At 42.2% G+C, this 18884-nt stretch overlaps 1 protein-coding gene across 5 annotated transcripts in view; it reads left to right on the top strand.

The window, feature by feature from the left end:
- ATF6 (activating transcription factor 6) overlaps nt 1-18884 on the top strand; it is a 201820-nt gene that overhangs the window by 62255 nt on the left and 120681 nt on the right. For all 5 annotated transcript variants that reach the window (XM_042975597.1, XM_042975598.1, XM_042975596.1 and 2 more), the window contains exons 10-12: nt 5609-5740; nt 10421-10534; nt 11449-11548. In XM_042975597.1, coding sequence (XP_042831531.1) covers nt 5609-5740; nt 10421-10534; nt 11449-11548 — 346 coding nt within the window. The remainder of the gene's footprint in view (nt 1-5608; nt 5741-10420; nt 10535-11448; nt 11549-18884) is intronic.

Here is an 18884-nt window from a genome sequence, read left to right as displayed (position 1 = left end):
TTAAAAACAAAACCAAAAAATGTTGTATCTCCTCCAGAGTAGCCTGTTTCTGATCACAGAGATGTAGGGACTGTCACTTTCTTAATATTTGTTAGTTTATTTAAAATACGGAATAGAACCTAATTTAAGCTCATTATGAGAAGAGTTTGATTAGACTATTAAGGTTATCAACTATACACAGTCATTGCCCTTATCACACTGACTCTTACTGTGACTGAGCCATCTCTTTGTATCAATAGACATTTAATTTTTCTGGGGCACCTGGGTGGTTCCGTCGGTTAAGCATCCGGCTCTTGACTTTGGTTCAGGTCATGATCATGGTTCGTGGGATTGAGCCCCGCATTGGGCTCTGCGCTGACAGCTCGCAGCCTGCTTGGGATTCTCTCTCTCCTTCTCTCTCTCTGCCTCTCCCTGCTTGCTGTCTTTCTTTTCTCTCTTTCTCTCTCTCAAAAAATAAATCAAAAAAATTAATTTAATTTTTCCAGAATTAACGAAAAGAGACATTGAATGATTTAAAATTCTCATGTCAAGAATCTAAAAGTTCACATCAACAATTTTCTCTTACTTCTTTGTACATTTGGCCGTGATAAGGACTGTCAAATTCCTTGTTAATACTTGTGGTGTCACAGTTGTATCTAAGACAGTCTTGAATTCTGGCAGTGAAATAAAGCTCTTTCGTGTCTTTCAAATATTAATAAAACAAGGAAAATAGAAATCTGCAGTTATTCAGATGATTAAACTAGTTTCTGTAGGTCTTTCATAGGGTTCAAACATTTGTAGTTTCTTTTGAGCTGAACTGGACAGTCGGCTTGCCTGTAGTTTAGCTTACGAGAAATTTCATTTAAAGACTTAAAAAAAGGTGTACGAGGAATGGAGGCCAAATGACAACAACAACCAAAAACAAATAAATTAAAAAATTTAAAAGATTGTTTACAAAGTTTCTTAATATATTGCCTTTCAAAATACATTCTCGTCCAACGGGTAGATAATAAATGAGGCTAAAAAAAGGTGCAAGTTACTAGAGTAGCTCCATGACAGGTAAATTGTCATTACCCTGTGAAATCATTACCTGTGTGGGCAGTAGTGAAAACTAGTGATCACTTGTGAGCCAGACCAGTCACCGTCCAAACTGATGTCCAGCAAGTGCAGCTGCCAAGTGACTGTGGCGCAGCCCAGCCACGCGTGAAATAAACTAAACTGGTAGCTAAACGCAAGGCGTTTGCTTGTAACAGCTGTAAATTGTCGATTGAAACGTCTGCCCATCTTTTGGTGCAAATCATCCAAAGAACAATGATCAGGGGCGCCTGGGAGGCTCAGTCAGTTGAACGCCCGACTTCGGCTCAGGTCTTGATCTCACGGTTTGTGAGTCTGCTGTGAGCCCAGAGCCTGCTTTGGATCCTCTGTCCCCCTCGCTGTCTGCTCTGGCTTGGGAGTTAATTGTGGGAGTTATCGAGGGAGCCTCCTTTTTAAAGGCTTACACCCCTTAGCGAGGATGTAGGGAAGCAGGGGAGCTGTTCTGGTAATCTGCTGTTTTTTAAGTAGTCTAGGTGACTAGGAGATGATTGTAACACCAGTTTGTGAAAGACAAGGGATAATACCAGGGAATTGAACAGGAATCATAGGGAAGATTCCGCTTTAGAAAGGGATAGGAAAGGGGTCCTGGGTTGGCCCAGTCAGTAGAGCATGTGACTGTTTATCTTGGGATTGTTAAGTTCGAGCCCCATGTTGGGTGTAGAGATTATTTAAAAAAAAAATCTTAAAAATAGATAAAGTCTTTAAAAAAATAAATAGAAAAGGAAGAGATATGATGCCTGAGAGCCAAAATTAAAACAAGAACAAAACTTGCTAGTTTATTATTTGTTTTAAAGTTTATTTATTTATTTTGAGAGAGAGAACGAGAACGAGCAGAGGAGGGGCAGGGAGAGGAGGAGAGAATCCCAAGCAGGCTCCACACTGTCAGTGCAGAGCCCAAAGTGGGGCCCGAACCCACGAACCTTGAGATCGTGACCTGAGCCGAAACCAAGAGTCGGCTGCTTAACCGATGGAGTCGCCCAGGCGCCCCAAAAACATGCTAGTTGTGTTTCCGTTACTTGAATAAGTTGCTAGACTCAGTGATACTGTGGCAGGCAGGGCCATCTGTAATCCAGCCTTGCATTATCGTCCTGGTCCCCTTTCTTCCTCCTCTGTTTCTCAGACCCCTTTTTGCTGTGTGCTTACACATGTGTGTGTCCACCCTCACAGCCTCTCCTGCTTGACTTACAGTTCCCTGAGCATACCCTGCTCTCTTCTACCCGTGTGCTTGTTTCATATACCATTCCGTCTATACGAGTGTCTTCCTTCACTCCCCCCGCCTTTTCCACCTGTTTGTTTACTGCTGTTCATTTAAGATAACTTTGCGATCCTCTTAGTAAAGATCAGGCACCTTAGCTATGTGCTGCCATAGCATTTAACATCAACCTTTATTATGGCATTAATCACTCTATTATCTTTTATCTGTATCAATACCCGCCCTCCCCCCCCCACATTAAACTGTAATTTGATCTTCACCTTTCTTTTATTTTTGAGTCTTTAGCATCGTACATGGTTCCTGGAACATGATAGCTATTTAATGCATGTTAAATAAATGAATCAGTCATTCTGAGAAATGTCGTCAACATAATGCAGCAATGTAGTTCCAATCCTAAGTCCAGATCTTGGCTTCTTTCATTACTTAGAGCACGACCTTGGTCAAGTTGTTAAAACTCTTTGAGCCTCAGTTTGTACTTACGTGTTCATTCCCTGATACGTAGTAGGTGCTCAGAAAATGGCAGCTGCTGTCGTACTGTATTTGCATCTTAGAAGAACATTTAACAATCTTGTAACATCTGTATGGTCAAGGTGGGAAATTTTGGACTGTGTGATAGAATTAATTCAGAAATGGTTAAACTTAATTTTTATAAGGCTTTCTCCAGGGCCATGCACCATGGCTCAATTTTTTTGTTCTGCTCTTCTCAATATTTGAATAACAGTTCAGTTGAGGATGTTGATGGCATGCTGATCCTTGCTTAAAAGGAGAATTTCTTTTGCTAATTAGGGTCCTAGAAGTTCTTGACTGATTAGTAGGCCGAATGATATTTTTAAAGGAGTGGATGTAAATTATTCTGCTGGGATTAGAAAAGCTCAATTATATAAATTTAGGATTGGATTAGAAAAGAAGGGAATGGTTCAAAATCAGTTTGTGAGGAGAGTTGGGATTTTGATTAAACCAGGCTCGGTATAAATAACTTCTGATGTAATTGCCAAAAAAAGCCTGTGTGATATTAGACTGCATCAGTGGAAAAAGAATGATCTAGAACGCGGAAAGGAATTATCTGTTCCATCCTGACTCGTCATGATACCTGAGAAGTACTGTGGTCGGTTCTGGACACCAGTCGCGAGGGGCGTGTTGACAGGACAGGGGCGTGACACTGTGTACCGGAAAGTAGAACGTGGGGAAGAAACCACAACCTTGAGAAAGAGAGCCTGCGGGGAGGTAGGTGTTCTGTGTCTTTGGACATTGGAAGAAGGCTTGCTTATCTTTTTAGCCTTCTTCTGAATAGCCGCAGAGCCCAGAACTAGCACCCAGAGGGGAAAGTTAGAAGGAAGCACATTTCTAGTTAAAACAAGGGGAAACTAAGCTCTTTGAGTAGTTAGGGCGGTCTCTGGAGGGGTTGAGGGCGAACTTGTCCCGAACCGGGATGCTATTACGTGGATGGGTCCCTAACAGTGTCGGTGTTAAATTAACTGAGATGCTGTAAACTGCGGAGAAAGGTCTTAACTTTGTTTTGTTTACAGCGTACGTTCCTAAGTAGAATTTTTGACACCACGCTTGAAAGATTTAGAAGTAAAATCCTTTTCAAAAAAGTAAGTTGCAAAAAGAAAAAAAAAATTCTGCAGTTATCATCACCCTGTGTTTGTCTTCCCTACAAAATTATCATTTACTGCTGATCTCATGTTTTCTTAAATACTCACCAAGCCAAGTTTTCCTTAGTTAGCTACCCCACTAGGCCTTTCTCTTCCCTTATTTGCAGCAGGGTTGGGATTGCTGGCGACATTCTGTCTGAAAGATAGGAATGGGGACAAAATGTATCCTCGGTTGTAGCAAAACTGAATGTTCCTCAAGGCATCTCATTTGGTGGTATACCTTTGAAGAGTTTACAGGACGTCCACGTGCTACGGCATGCTGTGTGAGGGTCCCTGGACAGCAGTGATTCTGGGGGGGAAGAACTGAGGAGATTGGGAAATATAATAAGAGCTCAGAAGAAGATTCTAGAAAGGTGTACCTGCTTCCTGTTTCCCCCTACACTGCTTTCCCCAGATGTGGAGGCAAACTGCCATACCCCGGAGAACTCCTTTTCTCTTAGAACCTCAGGCCCTTAATTGTGACCCTTTCATCAGCCTTACTTTCCTTTAAGGAGAGTCTGGCACCCCTTCTTTTGTGTTTCCCTAGGGAGATTGCCTTTGTGTTTCATTTCAAGAAGACTATAGAGCTAGCGTAAATTGTGTGCGTGGCATTATACAGTGAAGTGCACACACACAAAACATCTTCCTGGTGAGCCAAATTTCTAAGCTCATGATTAATGCATTAAACGTGTTTAACAACTATTGCAGTATTTGCTTTATATGTGTGTGTATGTATCTCTACATACATATACTTATATTTTGTGTGTGTGTGTGTGTGTATATATATATATCTATATGTAGATATATATACATACACATATTTTTTGTTGTTGTTGCAAATACTTAACACCCACCAAGAGCACATACGTTGATGAATGAAGGCATTGGGGCAGATGGGGAGAAAGAAGTAAATAGGAGATGTTTACATGTAAATAAAAATAGAAGTATCTTTAAAAATAATTTTTTGTTACTTTTATCTGATAGCCCGCCATCTGGGATTGCGAAAGGCTAATGAATTGGCTGCGGATAAGGGGAAAAGCTCGCATCTCATTTGAAGTACTCCCTCATTAAAATATTAGTTTGCAGCATCCAGGAGGACTTTTTTTTTTTTTTATGTTTTTATTTATTTTTGTGACAGAGAGAGACAGAGCATGAGCAGGGAAGGGGCAGAGAGAGGGAGACACAGAATCCGAAGCAGGCTCTAGGCTCTGAGCTGTCAGCACAGAGCCGGACGCGGGGCTCGAATTCATGGACTGTGAGATCATGACCTGAGCTGAAGTCGGTCGCCCAACCGACTGAGCCACCCAGGCGCCTTCAGGAGGACTTCTTATTTCAGTTTACTCTCAGAGTTTAAAATTTGTTTCTGTGTCTATTGTACTTATTTCTACTTTTTATACATAGTTAACGTAATTATATAGTTTTCAAAGCGGACAGATTACTGCTGTTGTTTAAAAATGAGGTGCTTTTTATACTTAACAGAAATTATTCTTAATATTGTTTTGCCTACAGACAGGATGCCAGGCGGGGGAATCTGACCACAGATAATGCTGTTTTGTTTCTGCACCTAGTGTTCGTGCTGGGTGCGTGGATCTGTGAGGGAATCGTGGTTTGTTTTAGAGCTAATGTCGCTTGCATATGTGTGACTTACTTTTATTTCAATTATTGTTTCACTTTTTACAATTTTCAGCATGTTGGAACAGGATTCCAGGAGAAAGAATCCTAGTGTGAACCCTGCAAATCAGAGGAGGCATCTTCTAGAATTTTCTGCTAAAGAGGTGCAAGACACATCAGATGGTATCATCCAGAAAAACAGCTACAGGTTAGAAGATGGCATGTCTCTGTCTGTTAAGATGATTTAATGAAACTGCCGTAGAGAATTATATAGTATAGCTTTACATTTACTAGTTTATGCACAATTTTTGTTAGAACAGACAAGTTATTGAGGCCCTTAATGAATTTTACTGTTAAGATCAGTTCCGAGAATACAGTTACTTTTTGAAACCTTGAGAAGTTTTGAAATTCTTGTAGAGATGTGACCTTAAAATCTCAGTTTATGTGCACTAATATACGTATTGAGGCACATACGGTAAACAGACATTATATTATATATAATGTTTCTAATACAGCTTTTTATTATCATGTGATTACACATATAATGTATCTAATAGTATCGTCCTGTGATGAACATGATATGGTGGAATGATTATGATTGAACCTGTGTGCAGTCATCAGATCACATCATTTATACTTGTTTATTGTGACCTTTGTTGGATCTCCCTCCCCTGTTACAGTTTAATATTGTCTTAGTGAATTTCTCTGTAGCCTGTCAAATAGTAAAAGGCTTGAAATTTTTTGAAAACACAAGGTCTACGTTATGTAAAGTAGAAGAAGGTCGTCATGGACGTTTTCAAAGCTGTATACTTTTTGATAAACATTTCCCTGTGTTATTAGAGCCAAGTGGAGCTGGGTCCTTGATTAACAGAACCAAGGGACATCCCAGTGTGGCAGCCATTGCTGCCAAAGTGTAATGCTTTAGGACCCTTAGAGATCTGTGTACTTGTAACTCTGTGATGCTCTACAGGCCAAGAGCCATCGGGGAATCTTTTTTTTTTTTTTTTTTTTTTTTAAACTTTTACTGTGACAGCCAAACCATTGAATGAAATTATTACCATAGTCCTGTGGGCTTGTGTCCATTTAGCCTTCCTGGGAAAAAATGCTAGTGTTCATTGTTTTAGGAATCTGCAATGTGTAAAGTACGATGCTAAGTGTGGCGGAGAATCCAGAGAGTTCCTTGTCAGTTAGTGTGATGCAGCACCCGTGACAGGTGCTATAATGTGGGAAGATATTCTATGACGTCTCTTGCTTTTTCTCTCGTGCCCAAATCAGCCGTACTTCTGACATAGTGATCTTAGTACTCACTTAACAGTGTCTTTAAATATTGCTAGAGTTTAGTAGTATCTTTAATTTTACTAAGTAATTTGTCCAAGTTTGCCCTACATGTTCTACGTGTAATTTTGAGCTCTGTTGTCCACGTGAGATCTGTCAAAAGTTACGTTCTAAATTTGATAGTCTTCGGGTTTATGAGAGTGCAGACTGTGCCCTTCAGCTACGTATTGCAGGCCGTTAAAAAGTAGAACGAGTTATTGATTGCATACTTGCAGTGAAGTTCAGATAGCCTTTACTAGAATATTATTTATGTTGAACTAACCACAACAAGTAGAAACCTTCATCAATCTGTCTGTGGTAGAGTAAGGTGACGTGGAAAACACGGTGCTCTGATGATCCTAGTTCGACCCAGATATTTGAATGACCTTCAGGCTGTAATTTGTCAACTTTCAAAGTAGTATATGAGATGCAAGCCGTCCACTGTTGCCCACCCCAAAGTCACCATGGCCTGTTTCGGCTTACTGGTGGTGGTTAAAAAAAAAAAAAAAAAAAAAAAAAAAGGACAAGATTATGGATTCTTGGCTACATGCAAATCTCTTGAAATATCTAAGATTATTATTGAGCAGCTTGGGAAGTTGAAATAGGTATCAGTCCACCAATGTGATCTTCTTGCTTTGATCACTTAACTCTCCCTCCCTAGCACTGTCCTCTGCGGTAGTGATTTATTTGCTAAAATGTTTTCTATCCATATGATTTGTTTGCAAGCAGCCTAGAACGCTGGCCATCTCAGGATTAGTGTGGATCTGATTGTCTCCAGATTGCATATTGGCTGAGACTCTCCCTTTTCCTTTCCCTTCAGCTCCACCCAGGTCCTTTCCTGGTATTTCTCCCATCAGACTTTTTTCTCTTTTCCAACGAATATTTTTGGCTGATAGAAAAAGCCAGTGAGCACAGATGTGCAGAAGTCATTATACTAGGGTTTATCACATAGAAGTAAAATTATAAATAAAAAATATATTTTCAAAAGTAATTTTAGACTTCTGTGATGGACAGCAGCAGTTATATTTTCCTGAGTCTGAAGACCTGATTTTTTAACCTAAGGCACACGAGACAGGTCTGTGGTGGTGGTGGTGGTATTTTTTGTTTGCTTTGAGTCTAGCAAACAGCCTCCTCTTGTAGGCATTTAGAGTTTATCAAGTGCAAAGGAGAGGTTTTCTTCCCTTCTCCCTCAACACTTAATTTCAGGGTGGTGTGTGTGCCACCTGTTACTACCTGTGTGTGCTGCCATTTCTGTGTTATTCAAACGTTTTAACTCCCAGAGGCAGAAGAGAGGACGTGGAGAATGTTCTGGGGCCACTCGCAGGAAGAATGATCTGTATGTCCTCAGCTGTTGTGTGTGGCTTACATAGAAGTCTGTAACTTTCATCTCTTGAAGTTAGTTTTCTACTCTGCCAAAATTATTTTTGTCACAGAGGCCGGTTATTTCAGCGTTGCCAGATTCAGCGGAAACTTCTGTCTTCGTCTTGGCCTTTCCTCCACGTCCGGCCGTGGGGTCCCTCCTTCCTCGGGACGTTCTTCCTCGTGTCGCTCCAGGTTCCAGTTTCCGTCGTTTTCACAGACCTCTGCTTCAGTCCTCTTTCTGGGCTCCTCCTCCATCCAAACCTCATCCTCTGGAACTGTGGGTATTTTACTCTTCTTTCTGCCTCTGTGACTCATCCGCAATTTAGCGCACAGCCCACATCTCCGTATCCTGACAACCCCCAAATTTGTGTTTCCCGCCCAGACTTCCCTTCCGAGTCTCCAGACCCCTCCAGCCAGTAGTTTGCTTGACATCTCTTTTTTTTTTTTTTTTTTTTTAACGCGTCAGACTTAACACGTGCACGGTGGACCCCTGCGTCCGTCTTCTCGTTCATCTTCCAGCCCCTTCTCTACGACAGTCTTCCTCATTCCGTCGTTGCTTCTGCCGGGAACGCTGATTCCTGCCTTTCAGCAGGTGCCATTGATAGCTTCCCGAAAAGTATCTTGCATTGGTTTGCTCCCCTCCATCTCACTGCCAGCGCCCAAGTCGTGCTGCCGCAGCTCTCGCCTGGATGATAGCTGCCTCTTGGCCGGCCTCCCGGTTTCCGCTTTGATCTCCTTCGAATCCAGTTTTGGTACGGTGGCGGGGTGCAAGCGTAAACTGAACTCTATCACCTGTCTCCTTAACAACCTTCTGTGAGCCTCTCGTTATGTTCCAGTAATTCCTTGTTAGGAGCCAGGCAGTCTTTCTGTGCTTGGCTTGTGCCTCCCTCACTTGCTCACAGCCCTTCAGCTGGTGTGTCGTCCTCCTTTGAGTTCCTGACGGCCACCTTCTCCCCACCTGCCTCCGTCGAGAACACTGTTTCCCCACTGTGTCTATGGTAGTTTCCTTCAGGCCTTGACTTAAATACCATCTCCTCAGACCATTTCATCTAAAGTAGCCACTGCCACAGGTTTTCTCTTGCGACCTAGATTCTTTCTTTGAATTTATTTTATGTGTGTGTTCTCTTATAGTTGGTCCTTCTTTCCCCTTAAGGTCTTTGAGGACAGAGACGTCATTTTTCTTGTTCCCTGTTGGGTTCCCAGCGCAGTACCTGGCACACGGTTGGTATGCAGTAAATACTGGTTCGACGAGTTAATGAAAACTGAGTCTAGCCGTGTCTAATTTTGTTTTTATATTTTTTCTTTCTGAGTTTTAGCATACCGAGTTTTCTAAATCTAGAGCATTGAGTGTAAAGAAGTTTAAGACCGATCTAAGAGTTTTGAGTGAGAGAGGTGAAGGTAGCAGAGTGAGAATAAATAGCAGCGATGCCCGCAGCTCGGCTTCTGACGTCCAGCCTCGGTTGTGCTCCCTCCGTCACACCCTGGATATCAACTCCCGTGGTGTAGATCAGCGTGACGGTTAGGAAAGTGGATTTTTGAAGCTAATGGAGTGACTGGTCAACTTTACTTTGGTGTTTTATTAGCGATTCAGGTTTTTTCATGATTTAAAAATTTTTTAAATGTTTATTTACTTAGAGGAAGCACACATGTGAGCAGGGGTGGAGCAGAAAGAGAGAGGGAGAGAGAAATCCCAAGCAGGCTCCGCGCTGACAGCACAGAGCCCACCGTGGGGCTCGATCCCATAAGCCACGAGAGCATGACCTGAGCTGAACTCAAGAGTCGGACGTTTTAACCCACTGAGCCGCCCAGGCGCCCCCAGGACTCTAAAATTTATATTCAGCTTTTCAACACTTTCACTTCACCGCCTGCAGGTGTTGATGCCTCTCCTTGCCCCTGTCACACACGGTTTTAGGGAGACTTTAGTTTTGTCGTCACAGAATTGTGAATGACCGTGAAACTTGAGTCCTGGTCTCATGGTACTGTCTTTCCTGTCAGTGGGTCTGTGCCCCTGCTTCCCCCGTTACCGTGTCACCTGTGTTCCGGCAGCTCTGTGGGCCGTGTGTTACCATCGTGTCCTTAGTTTTTGGTACGTAGTAATTGCTCCGTATACTTTTATTTCCATAGAACGTTAATGCTAGTGATGCTTTTCTTATAGCAAACGACTTAGGAATTTAAGACACAAGGAGATGTATTTTGTGCTTATGTTTTCCAGATATGATCATTCTGTTTCGAATGACAAGGCCCTGATGGTGCTCAGCGAAGAGCCACTCCTCTATATCCCTCCCCCTCCTTGTCAGCCCCTGATTAACACCACAGAATCTCTCAGGTGAGTGTTGTAGACTGTTGCAGAAGTGTCTGAGTGGGCTCCCGGGCTCGGCTTTGAAACCGGGAAAACTGTTCGCGCAGATTAGCTGAGTGGCTGAGAGGACCTCCGCTTATTTGCCGGATGACCGCGGGCGTGGATGACCGCGGGCGTATCCGTCGCCGTCCAGTTCCCCCACCAACCTGCTAAAGATGGTGACGGGCCTGCTTCGGGTGAGGGTATTGGGGTTGCCTATTGAAGTATATGCCTTATCTGAGAACTACAGAACGATCTTAATATAGAAATTCAGGATGTCAGACTTGAGGGCGGTAACATTGACAGCACCTTTTTCTTCAAGTTAGGAAGATAACTTCGAAGAGCGGCGATTCTAGAGGTATAACTAGCCCTTTTATATTGCCAGTGTTGGGCATTTTGGGTTATAGCGCACTGAAATTTATTTCTCCCCCCACTATTTTTTTCCCGAGCAATTGAGTTCATTCTTTTCCTTCTCCCCAAAGAGTGTGATTTTCAAAGGCTTCCACGCACCCATTTGCTGTTAGGGTCCTGTGACTTGTTCAATGCTGTCCAGCATCGCCATTGTTGGTGTGTATGTGGCCCAAGAGCAGAAGTAGGAAATAACTCTCTTTGTGAGAAAACTTGTGCATCCAGTATTTACATTCGGAAGGTATTTGGCTGTTTTTGTTTTTTGTTTTTAATTTTGAACTCATGATCGAGGAGGCTGCTGTATAAAAATCCATGTCGTGTCAAAACAAACTGGACATTAGTGTCTCAGCTTTTTCCAGTCAAAAAGCAGCATTGAATCATCAGGCACTCGGGGTGCTATTTGGAACCTGTAGGATAGGATTAAATTCATTTTCAACCAAGAGTGAGACGTTTGTTCCTAGGAAGCATGTTTAATTAACTACGTTATCTTATAGGTTAAATCATGAGCTTCGAGGATGGGTTCACAGGCATGAAGTGGAAAGGACCAAGTCCAGAAGAATGACAAATAATCAACAGAAAACCCGTATTCTTCAGGTTTGTTTGTGCTTGTCTTTATTTTTAATTTTTTAATGTTTATTTATTGAGAGAGAGAGAGAGAGAGAGAGAGAGAGAGAGAGGGGGAGGGGCAGAGAGACACACACACACACACACACAGAATCTGATGCGGGCTCTGAGCTGTCAGCACAGAGCCCGACGTGGGGCTCGAACTCATGAACCATGAGATCACGACCTGAGCCAAAGTCGGAGGCTTAACTAACTTGAACCACCCAGGCGCCCCTGTGCTTGTTTTTAAACAACGGTTGGCACATTTGTTGGAAGTCTCCCCTCAGATGGATTGCTTTCTTCCCTGTAAAATTGGGAAAACTTGAACTTCAGCCGCTTCCCGCTGCGTCCTGCTGCCTCAGACGCGGCCGGCACTGGCACTGAATGCCGTCCGCCCGGTTCCACAGCGCGAGCAGTTCTTGCTCGGGCAGGAGCTGCTTCTTGCTCTCTCCCTCACGTTTATTTTCAAGCCAGGGCTTCCTCTACATGGGCATGTATGTCGCATGATTTGGGCGCAAATGGTAGGATAAAAGGTACTGCTCATCTCCGGTCTTCCGAGAGCTTTTCGAGAAGAGGGTGTTGAGACGTAGGACAGCTTGAAAGTGGAGGCACATCTTCAAGGAGGACGTTTGGAACTTACACACGTGGGGCTCCAGGTTAATGACAACTCTTATTTACAGCCTGTTTAGTTGGGCTCCCGTATTTTTTTTTTTTTTTAAAGTAATCTCTGCACTCAACATGAGGCTCGAACTTCTAACCCCCGAGATCAGAAGCCACGTGCTCTACCGACCGAGCCAGCCAGGCACCCCGGTTGGGCTTCCAGGTTAACATGGTTTACCCCACAGCACCGTGTGTGGTCATTGCATCATTCATCCAGTATTCATTATTGCTTCTGAAGTGCTGAGACTACCAGCTGGCACAGTACAAGCTCCCCACCATTAGTACCTATGGTAGTAATGATGAGCCGGCTACGGGTTCTAGATTCTGGAACACAGTAGTCAGTATGATAAAATCCCTGCCTTCCTGGAGCTTACATTTTGATGGGAGAGATACGCACAAACACGTAAAGTTGAAAACAGACTTAGAAGGACAAATACTACATGAACTCACTTATATGTGGAATCTGTAAAAAAAAAAGCCAACAAAAACTGAACTAGATACAGAGGACACATGCAGAGACTGGGGGGTAGCAGGGTGGGTGAAATAGGTGAAGGCGGTCAAAAGGTACAAATTCCTAGTTACAAAATAAATATGTTATAAGACGTAATATGTAGCATGATGTCTATAGTTAATAATACCGCATAGTGTATTTGGAAGTTAGTAAGAGAGTCTATGTTTAAAGTTCTCATCACAAAAGAAAAAATAAATATTTAAATATATTCAAAGTTAGAGAATTCTCTAAAGAAAAAATAGGGTTGGAGATTAGAGGTTAAATTGAGAGGTAAGTGGCTATGTTAGATTGAATGGTTGGAGAAGGCTTCTCTAAAGAGACTTCACTTGGGGCGCCTGGGTGGCTCAGTCGGTTGAGCGTCCGACTTCGGCTCAGGTCATGATCTCACGGTTCGTGAGTTCAAGCCCCGCGTCAGGCTCTGTGCTGACGGCTCGGAGCCTGGAGCCTGCTTCAGATTCTGTGTCTCCCTCTCTCTTCCCCACTCATGCTCTGTTTCTCAAAAATGAATAAACGTTGAAAAAATTAAAAAAATAAATAAATAAAGAGACTTCACTTGAGTAAGGTATTGCCAAGGTAATTAATGCTAGCTGTTGTAACCGCTAGCCTCAAAATCTCAGTAGCTTATGGAATAAAAATTTGTTTCTCACCCACACAAAGTCTGATACAGCTCTCTAGGATGTCTTTTTTTTTTTAATGTTTACTTTTGAGAAAGAGAATGTGAGTGGGGGAGGAGCAGAGAGAGGAGACACAGAATCCGAAGCAGACTCCAGGCTCTGAGCTGTCAGCACAGAGCCCGACATGGGGCTGGAACTCACAAACAACAAGATCATGACCTGAGCCGAGGTCAGATGCTTAATCGGCCGAGCCACCCAGGCGCCCCTAGAATGCCTTCTTTTCAAGCAATGGCTAGGGAATCCAGATTCTTTCTACTCTGTGACCTCAATAACTGGAAATTCTTTGCTTCTAGCTTTGGGTGTGGGGGAAGAGAGAGCTTGGAAGATTATGCAGAATGTTTTAGGGATCTCGCCTAGACTTTAGCCAGTGTTCAGGTGGCTAAAACTCTTGTCACTTTCACAGTCTCCCTTGCAGTAGGTGAGGCAAATGTCGTTTTCCTGTGTGTTCAGGATTTGGTGAGAACGTTGCTTTTGCAATAGAAAAAAACGAAGGCGTAAACAATGCAAAGATCCAAGGGAAAATCTAGAGAAAGGGCTTACAGAAAACTGGAACAGCAAATATGAAGATCTTTAGGAGGAAAACAGTCTGGATATTTGAGGAACATCGAGAAGTGTGTAAGGCTGGACTGCAATGCCTAGGGGTCGAATAGTAGACGATGGCATCAGAGAGGCAGCAGAGGCTAATTTGTACCTCATAGGCTATGGTGAGAACTTGGGATTTCATCCCAGGTTTGAGAAGACAGCATTGAGAGGTTTCAGCAGGGGAGGGACTTGATCCGATTTATATTTATATTTTTAATTTTAATTATTGAATGTTATTACTTTATTTTATTTTATCTTACTGTATTTTACTTGAGAGAGAGGGGGTGGGGGGCGAGAGAGAAAGAATCTTAAGCAGGTTCCATGCCCAGTGCTGAACCCCCTGTGGACTCAGCTCCATCACGGACCAGAGATCATGACCTGAGCTGAAATCAAGAGTCAGGCACTTAACCAACTGAGCCACCCAGGCGCCCCTAATCTTGAAGGAATTTTAACGTAAAGAAGAGAATTTTGTTTTTATTTCACAGCCTTTGAACATGAGGAGACCTGGGGTTTAATCTCAAGTGTTATCTCTTTGCTATCTTGGGTATATATCTGTCTGTTATGAGCTTAGATAACGATCAGAAGTATGAGACACTTAGCTATTCCAGAGAAACGAATGACAAGGATGAATCTGTCAAGGATAAAAGAAGTTCTTGGTCAGAAGAAGGATCATTCTGCTTATGCTGTTGTCAATCCTAAAACATACAAAGAATTCCTCTGGTTCTCTTTCTTAGTGTAATGAGTTATAACTGTTTGCCTAGTCTTTCCTCATTTCAACCTCTTTTTCCTCACAACCACTCTTTTCAGATGCTTAAAAGGATCCACTAGTCTAGATAAGATATTCTGTAAACTTGACAAATTGACATTTCTTTGAAATTTCTGTGATCTCTTAAGCATTATATCCTTGATTTGGCTTGTCCCATTTCATACTTCTACTCTTTCTAGATTGTGAGTCTAGAAAAGGCAAAGGGGCAAATTAGTGAACATATCATTCAAAATGAAGGAAAAATAGAGGTGCCTGGGTGGCTCAGTCGGATGGGCGTCTGATTTCAGCTCAGGTCATGATCTCACAGCTTGTGAGTTCGAGCCCCACGTTGGGCTCTGTGCTGACAGCTAAGAGCCTGGAGCCTGCTTGGGATTCTGGGTCTCCCTCTCTCTCTGCCCCTCCTCCGCTCGTGCTCGCTCTCTCTCTCTCTCTCTCTCTCTCTCTCTCTCTCTGTCTTAAAAAAAAAATTTTTTTTTTAAAAAGGTAAAATAAAGACATTTTCAGACAGATAAAAGCTGAGATAATTTGTCTCTGGAAGATCTGCACTGTAAGAACTACTAAAAATTTTTTAGACTAAAGGAAACGGTAGCAGGCACAACTCCAGATTAGCAGGAAGGAAGAGCACCAGAATGGGTAAATTATCTATTAGAAATAAATGGCCTTTTTATAAAAGTATTTTATGTATATATGTATATTTAAATGTCTTTAGAAGATTATTGTCTTAAAAAAATTTTTTTTTAATGTTTATTTTTGAGACAGACAGGGACAGAGCATGAACAGGGGAGGGGCAGAGAGAGAGGGAGACACAGATTCCAAAACAAGCTCCAGGCTCTGAGCTGTCAGCACAGAGCCGGATGCGGGGCTCAAATTCATGGACCGTGAGATCGTGACCTGAGCCGAAGTCGGACGCTTAACCGACTGAGCCACCCAGGTGCCCCAAAGATTATTGTCTTTTTAAAGGAAAACTTGTAACAGTTTTTTATGGGTTTATAGCTTTTGTAGCAGTAAAATATAAGACAATAAGAATACAGAATGGTAAATGGAGTTATAAAGTTATATTGTCCAAATAATATTTAAAGGTAGACTGTGTTACTAAACACTAACACAAGCACTAAAAACTAGCACAAAGAAGCAAGGCTAAAAAGCCAATTCAGGAAATACAATTCAGGAAATACTAAAAAGTAAGTATTTTAACCAAAAGACGGTAGGAAAAGAATAAAGAACAAATAGGATAAAAAGAAATATAATCCAAGGTAGTGGACTTAAACCCAGCCATACTAGTAATTCCATTTAATGGGCTGAACACATCAGTTAAAAGGGAGAGATTGTCAAACTAGATTTTGTAAAAGGAAAGACCTAAGTATATGCTGTTTACATGAAGTAACATTTTAAATAGAAAGCCACATGGAAAATAAAAGTGTGGGAAAGTATGTATACAATGCAAATATTAAGCGTTAGAAATCTGGTGTGGCTGTATTAATCAGAGGCTTCTAGATAGAATATTGTAAGAGACAAGAATATTTCATAATTATAAAAGGAGCATTTAGGGGCGCCTGGGTGGCGCAGTCGGTTAAGCGTCCGACTTCAGCCAGGTCACGATCTCGCGGTCCGTGAGTTCGAGCCCCGTGTCAGGCTCTGGGCTGATGGCTCGGAGCCTGGAGCCTGTTTCTGATTCTGTGTCTCCCTCTCTCTCTGCCCCTCCCCCGTTCATGCTCTGTCTCTCTCTGTCCCAAAAATAAATAAAAAACGTTGAAAAAAAAATTAAAAAAATAAAAATAAAAATAAAAGGAGCATTTAATCAAGAAGATGTAATTCTGAATATATAGACTCATAGTATCAAAGCTTCAGAAATCATAAGGCAAAAAAATGGTAGAACTAAAGGGAAAAACAAATCTACACGTAATTGAAATTTTAACATCATTTATATGTAAATGTGTCATATTTTTGCTAATTATGACCTTTTGTTAAATTTTGTGTAGCTAAAAATGCAAAAGCCTCTTGGACAGTTTTTCAGAGGGTTTTTTTTTTTTTTTTTTTTAATATTTCTGAGAGAGAGAGAATGAGAATGGGGGGGCAGAGAGAGAGGGAGACAAAGGAGAGAGCCTGATGTGGGGCTCGAACTCACCAACTGTGAGATCATATCCCCAGCTGAAGTTGGATGCTCAACCCACTGAGCCACCCAAGCGCCCCTTTCAGAGGTTCTTTTGTTAATTGGTCTAAATCTTAGGTTAAATGGCACGTCTAATTTTTATTTCTAATGTCTCTGTAACAGGGAAAGTCTGTGTACTCATTTCTGAGTCTAGAGAAAGAAGTCTGGTTTCTTTCAGACTTCTGTGTTAATTTCAAATGTGCCAAACTAGCAAAATCATTTAACATGTATCAGATATTGGGACCCCTGGGTAGCTCAGTTGGTTAAGTGTCGGACTCTTGGTTTTGGCTCTTGGTTGAGCTCTGCGCTGGTAGCAAGGAGCCTGCTTGCCTTCTCTCTCTCCCCCCTGCCTCCCTGTGCCCCTCCTCTGCTCATGCTCTTACTCTCAAAATAATTAAACATTAAAATTCACCAGGGGCGCCTGGGTGGCTCAGTCAGTTAAGCATCTCACTTCAGCTCAGGTCATGATCTCACGGTTCACGGGTTCAAACCCTGCCTCAGGCTCTGTGCTGACAGCTCAGAGCCTGGAGCCTGCTTCCGATTCTGTGTCTCCCCCTCTCTCTGCCCCTCCCTGTGCTCATGCTCTGTCTGTGTGTGACTCTCTCTCTCTCAAAAATAAATAAAAACATTTCAAAAATTTAATTAAAAAAATTCACCAGATATTTAATCTGTTAATTTTAAACATTGTTTTTATCAGCTAGCTATAATTTAATTTTGGCTTTATTTACTACTTGAAAACATATCAGTAAGTTTACTATTGTGTATCTCTTTTTCTTTTTTCCTTTTCATTTTATCAATACATATTTTTTAGATGTTTGTTTATTTTGAGAGAAAGTACCCAAGTCAGGGAGTGGCAGAGAGAGAGAGAGAGAGAGAGAGAGAATGAGAATGAATCCCAAGCAGGCTCCATGCTGTCAGTGGAGAGCCCACCTCAGGGCTGGATCTTACGAACCTTGAGATCATGACCTGAGCCAAGATCAAGAGTTAGTCTCCCAACCGACTGAGCTGCCCAGGCACCCTTCATTTTGTTGATATTTTAAAAATTTTGTTTAGATAAGGATTTATTGAGGGGCACCTGGGTGGCTCAGTCGGTTAAACATCCGACTTCGGCTCAGGTCATGATCTTGCGGTTCATGAGTTGGAGCCCCGCGTCGGGCTCTGTGCTGACAGCTCAGAGCCTGGAGCCTGCTTCAGATCCTTTGTCTCCACCTCTCTCTCTCTCTCTCTCTGCCTCCCTCCCCCCCCCAAATGAATAAACGTTAAAAATAAATAAGCATTTATTGAGGGGTATGTCAAATTTATATTTTCAGTTTCTTTATTTTGAGAGAGAGAGAGCACAAGCAGGGAAGGGGCAGAGAGAGAGAGGGAGGGAGAGAATCCCAAGCACTTCCAGTGCAGAGCCTGCCGCAGGGCTGGAACTCATGAGCCCATGAGATAAGAGTTCTCTCTCTCAAAAGTAAACATTAAAAAATAAATAAGTAAATAAGCATTTATTGAACACCTGTTATATGTAACCCCTACATTAGATTTTCATAAAATTAGACCTTTGGCATTTTACTCTCAGAAATTAGCCCAGTATTCAGCCCTGCATATTGGTTCCATCCACTAAACAAAATTGTTCCCTCTTTGTTTTTTTCCCCTTTAACTCCTTGTATGTTCTTCTATTTTAGCATTTATCACATTGTATTGTTTCCACATGTCTGTCTTCCCAGTCAGTGCCTGTCGTAAGTGCTCTATAAAAGTTGATTACTGCAGGATGGATGGATGGATACAGTAATGAACAAATGCTAATAGTCTTCTGAGTAAACAGTTCCTTAAGCCGCTTTTGACAGGGTAATAATAAGGTCACTTCCTAACATAATAATTGGTAACGTGCCCTTGAACTCTGATCCCCTTAAAAAAGACTTCAGAAGATGAGTCTATAAAACCGGCAAGGAATAGAAGAAGGCTCCGTGCCAGGCAGATGCTGAAAGAAGACAGGTCCC

Source organism: Panthera tigris, chromosome F3, assembly GCF_018350195.1.
Source record: "Panthera tigris isolate Pti1 chromosome F3, P.tigris_Pti1_mat1.1, whole genome shotgun sequence".
NCBI classification, from domain to species: Eukaryota; Metazoa; Chordata; class Mammalia; order Carnivora; family Felidae; genus Panthera; species Panthera tigris.
The sequence above is the reverse complement of the archived record's forward strand: the minus strand, read 5'-3'. Positions and strand labels throughout refer to the sequence as shown.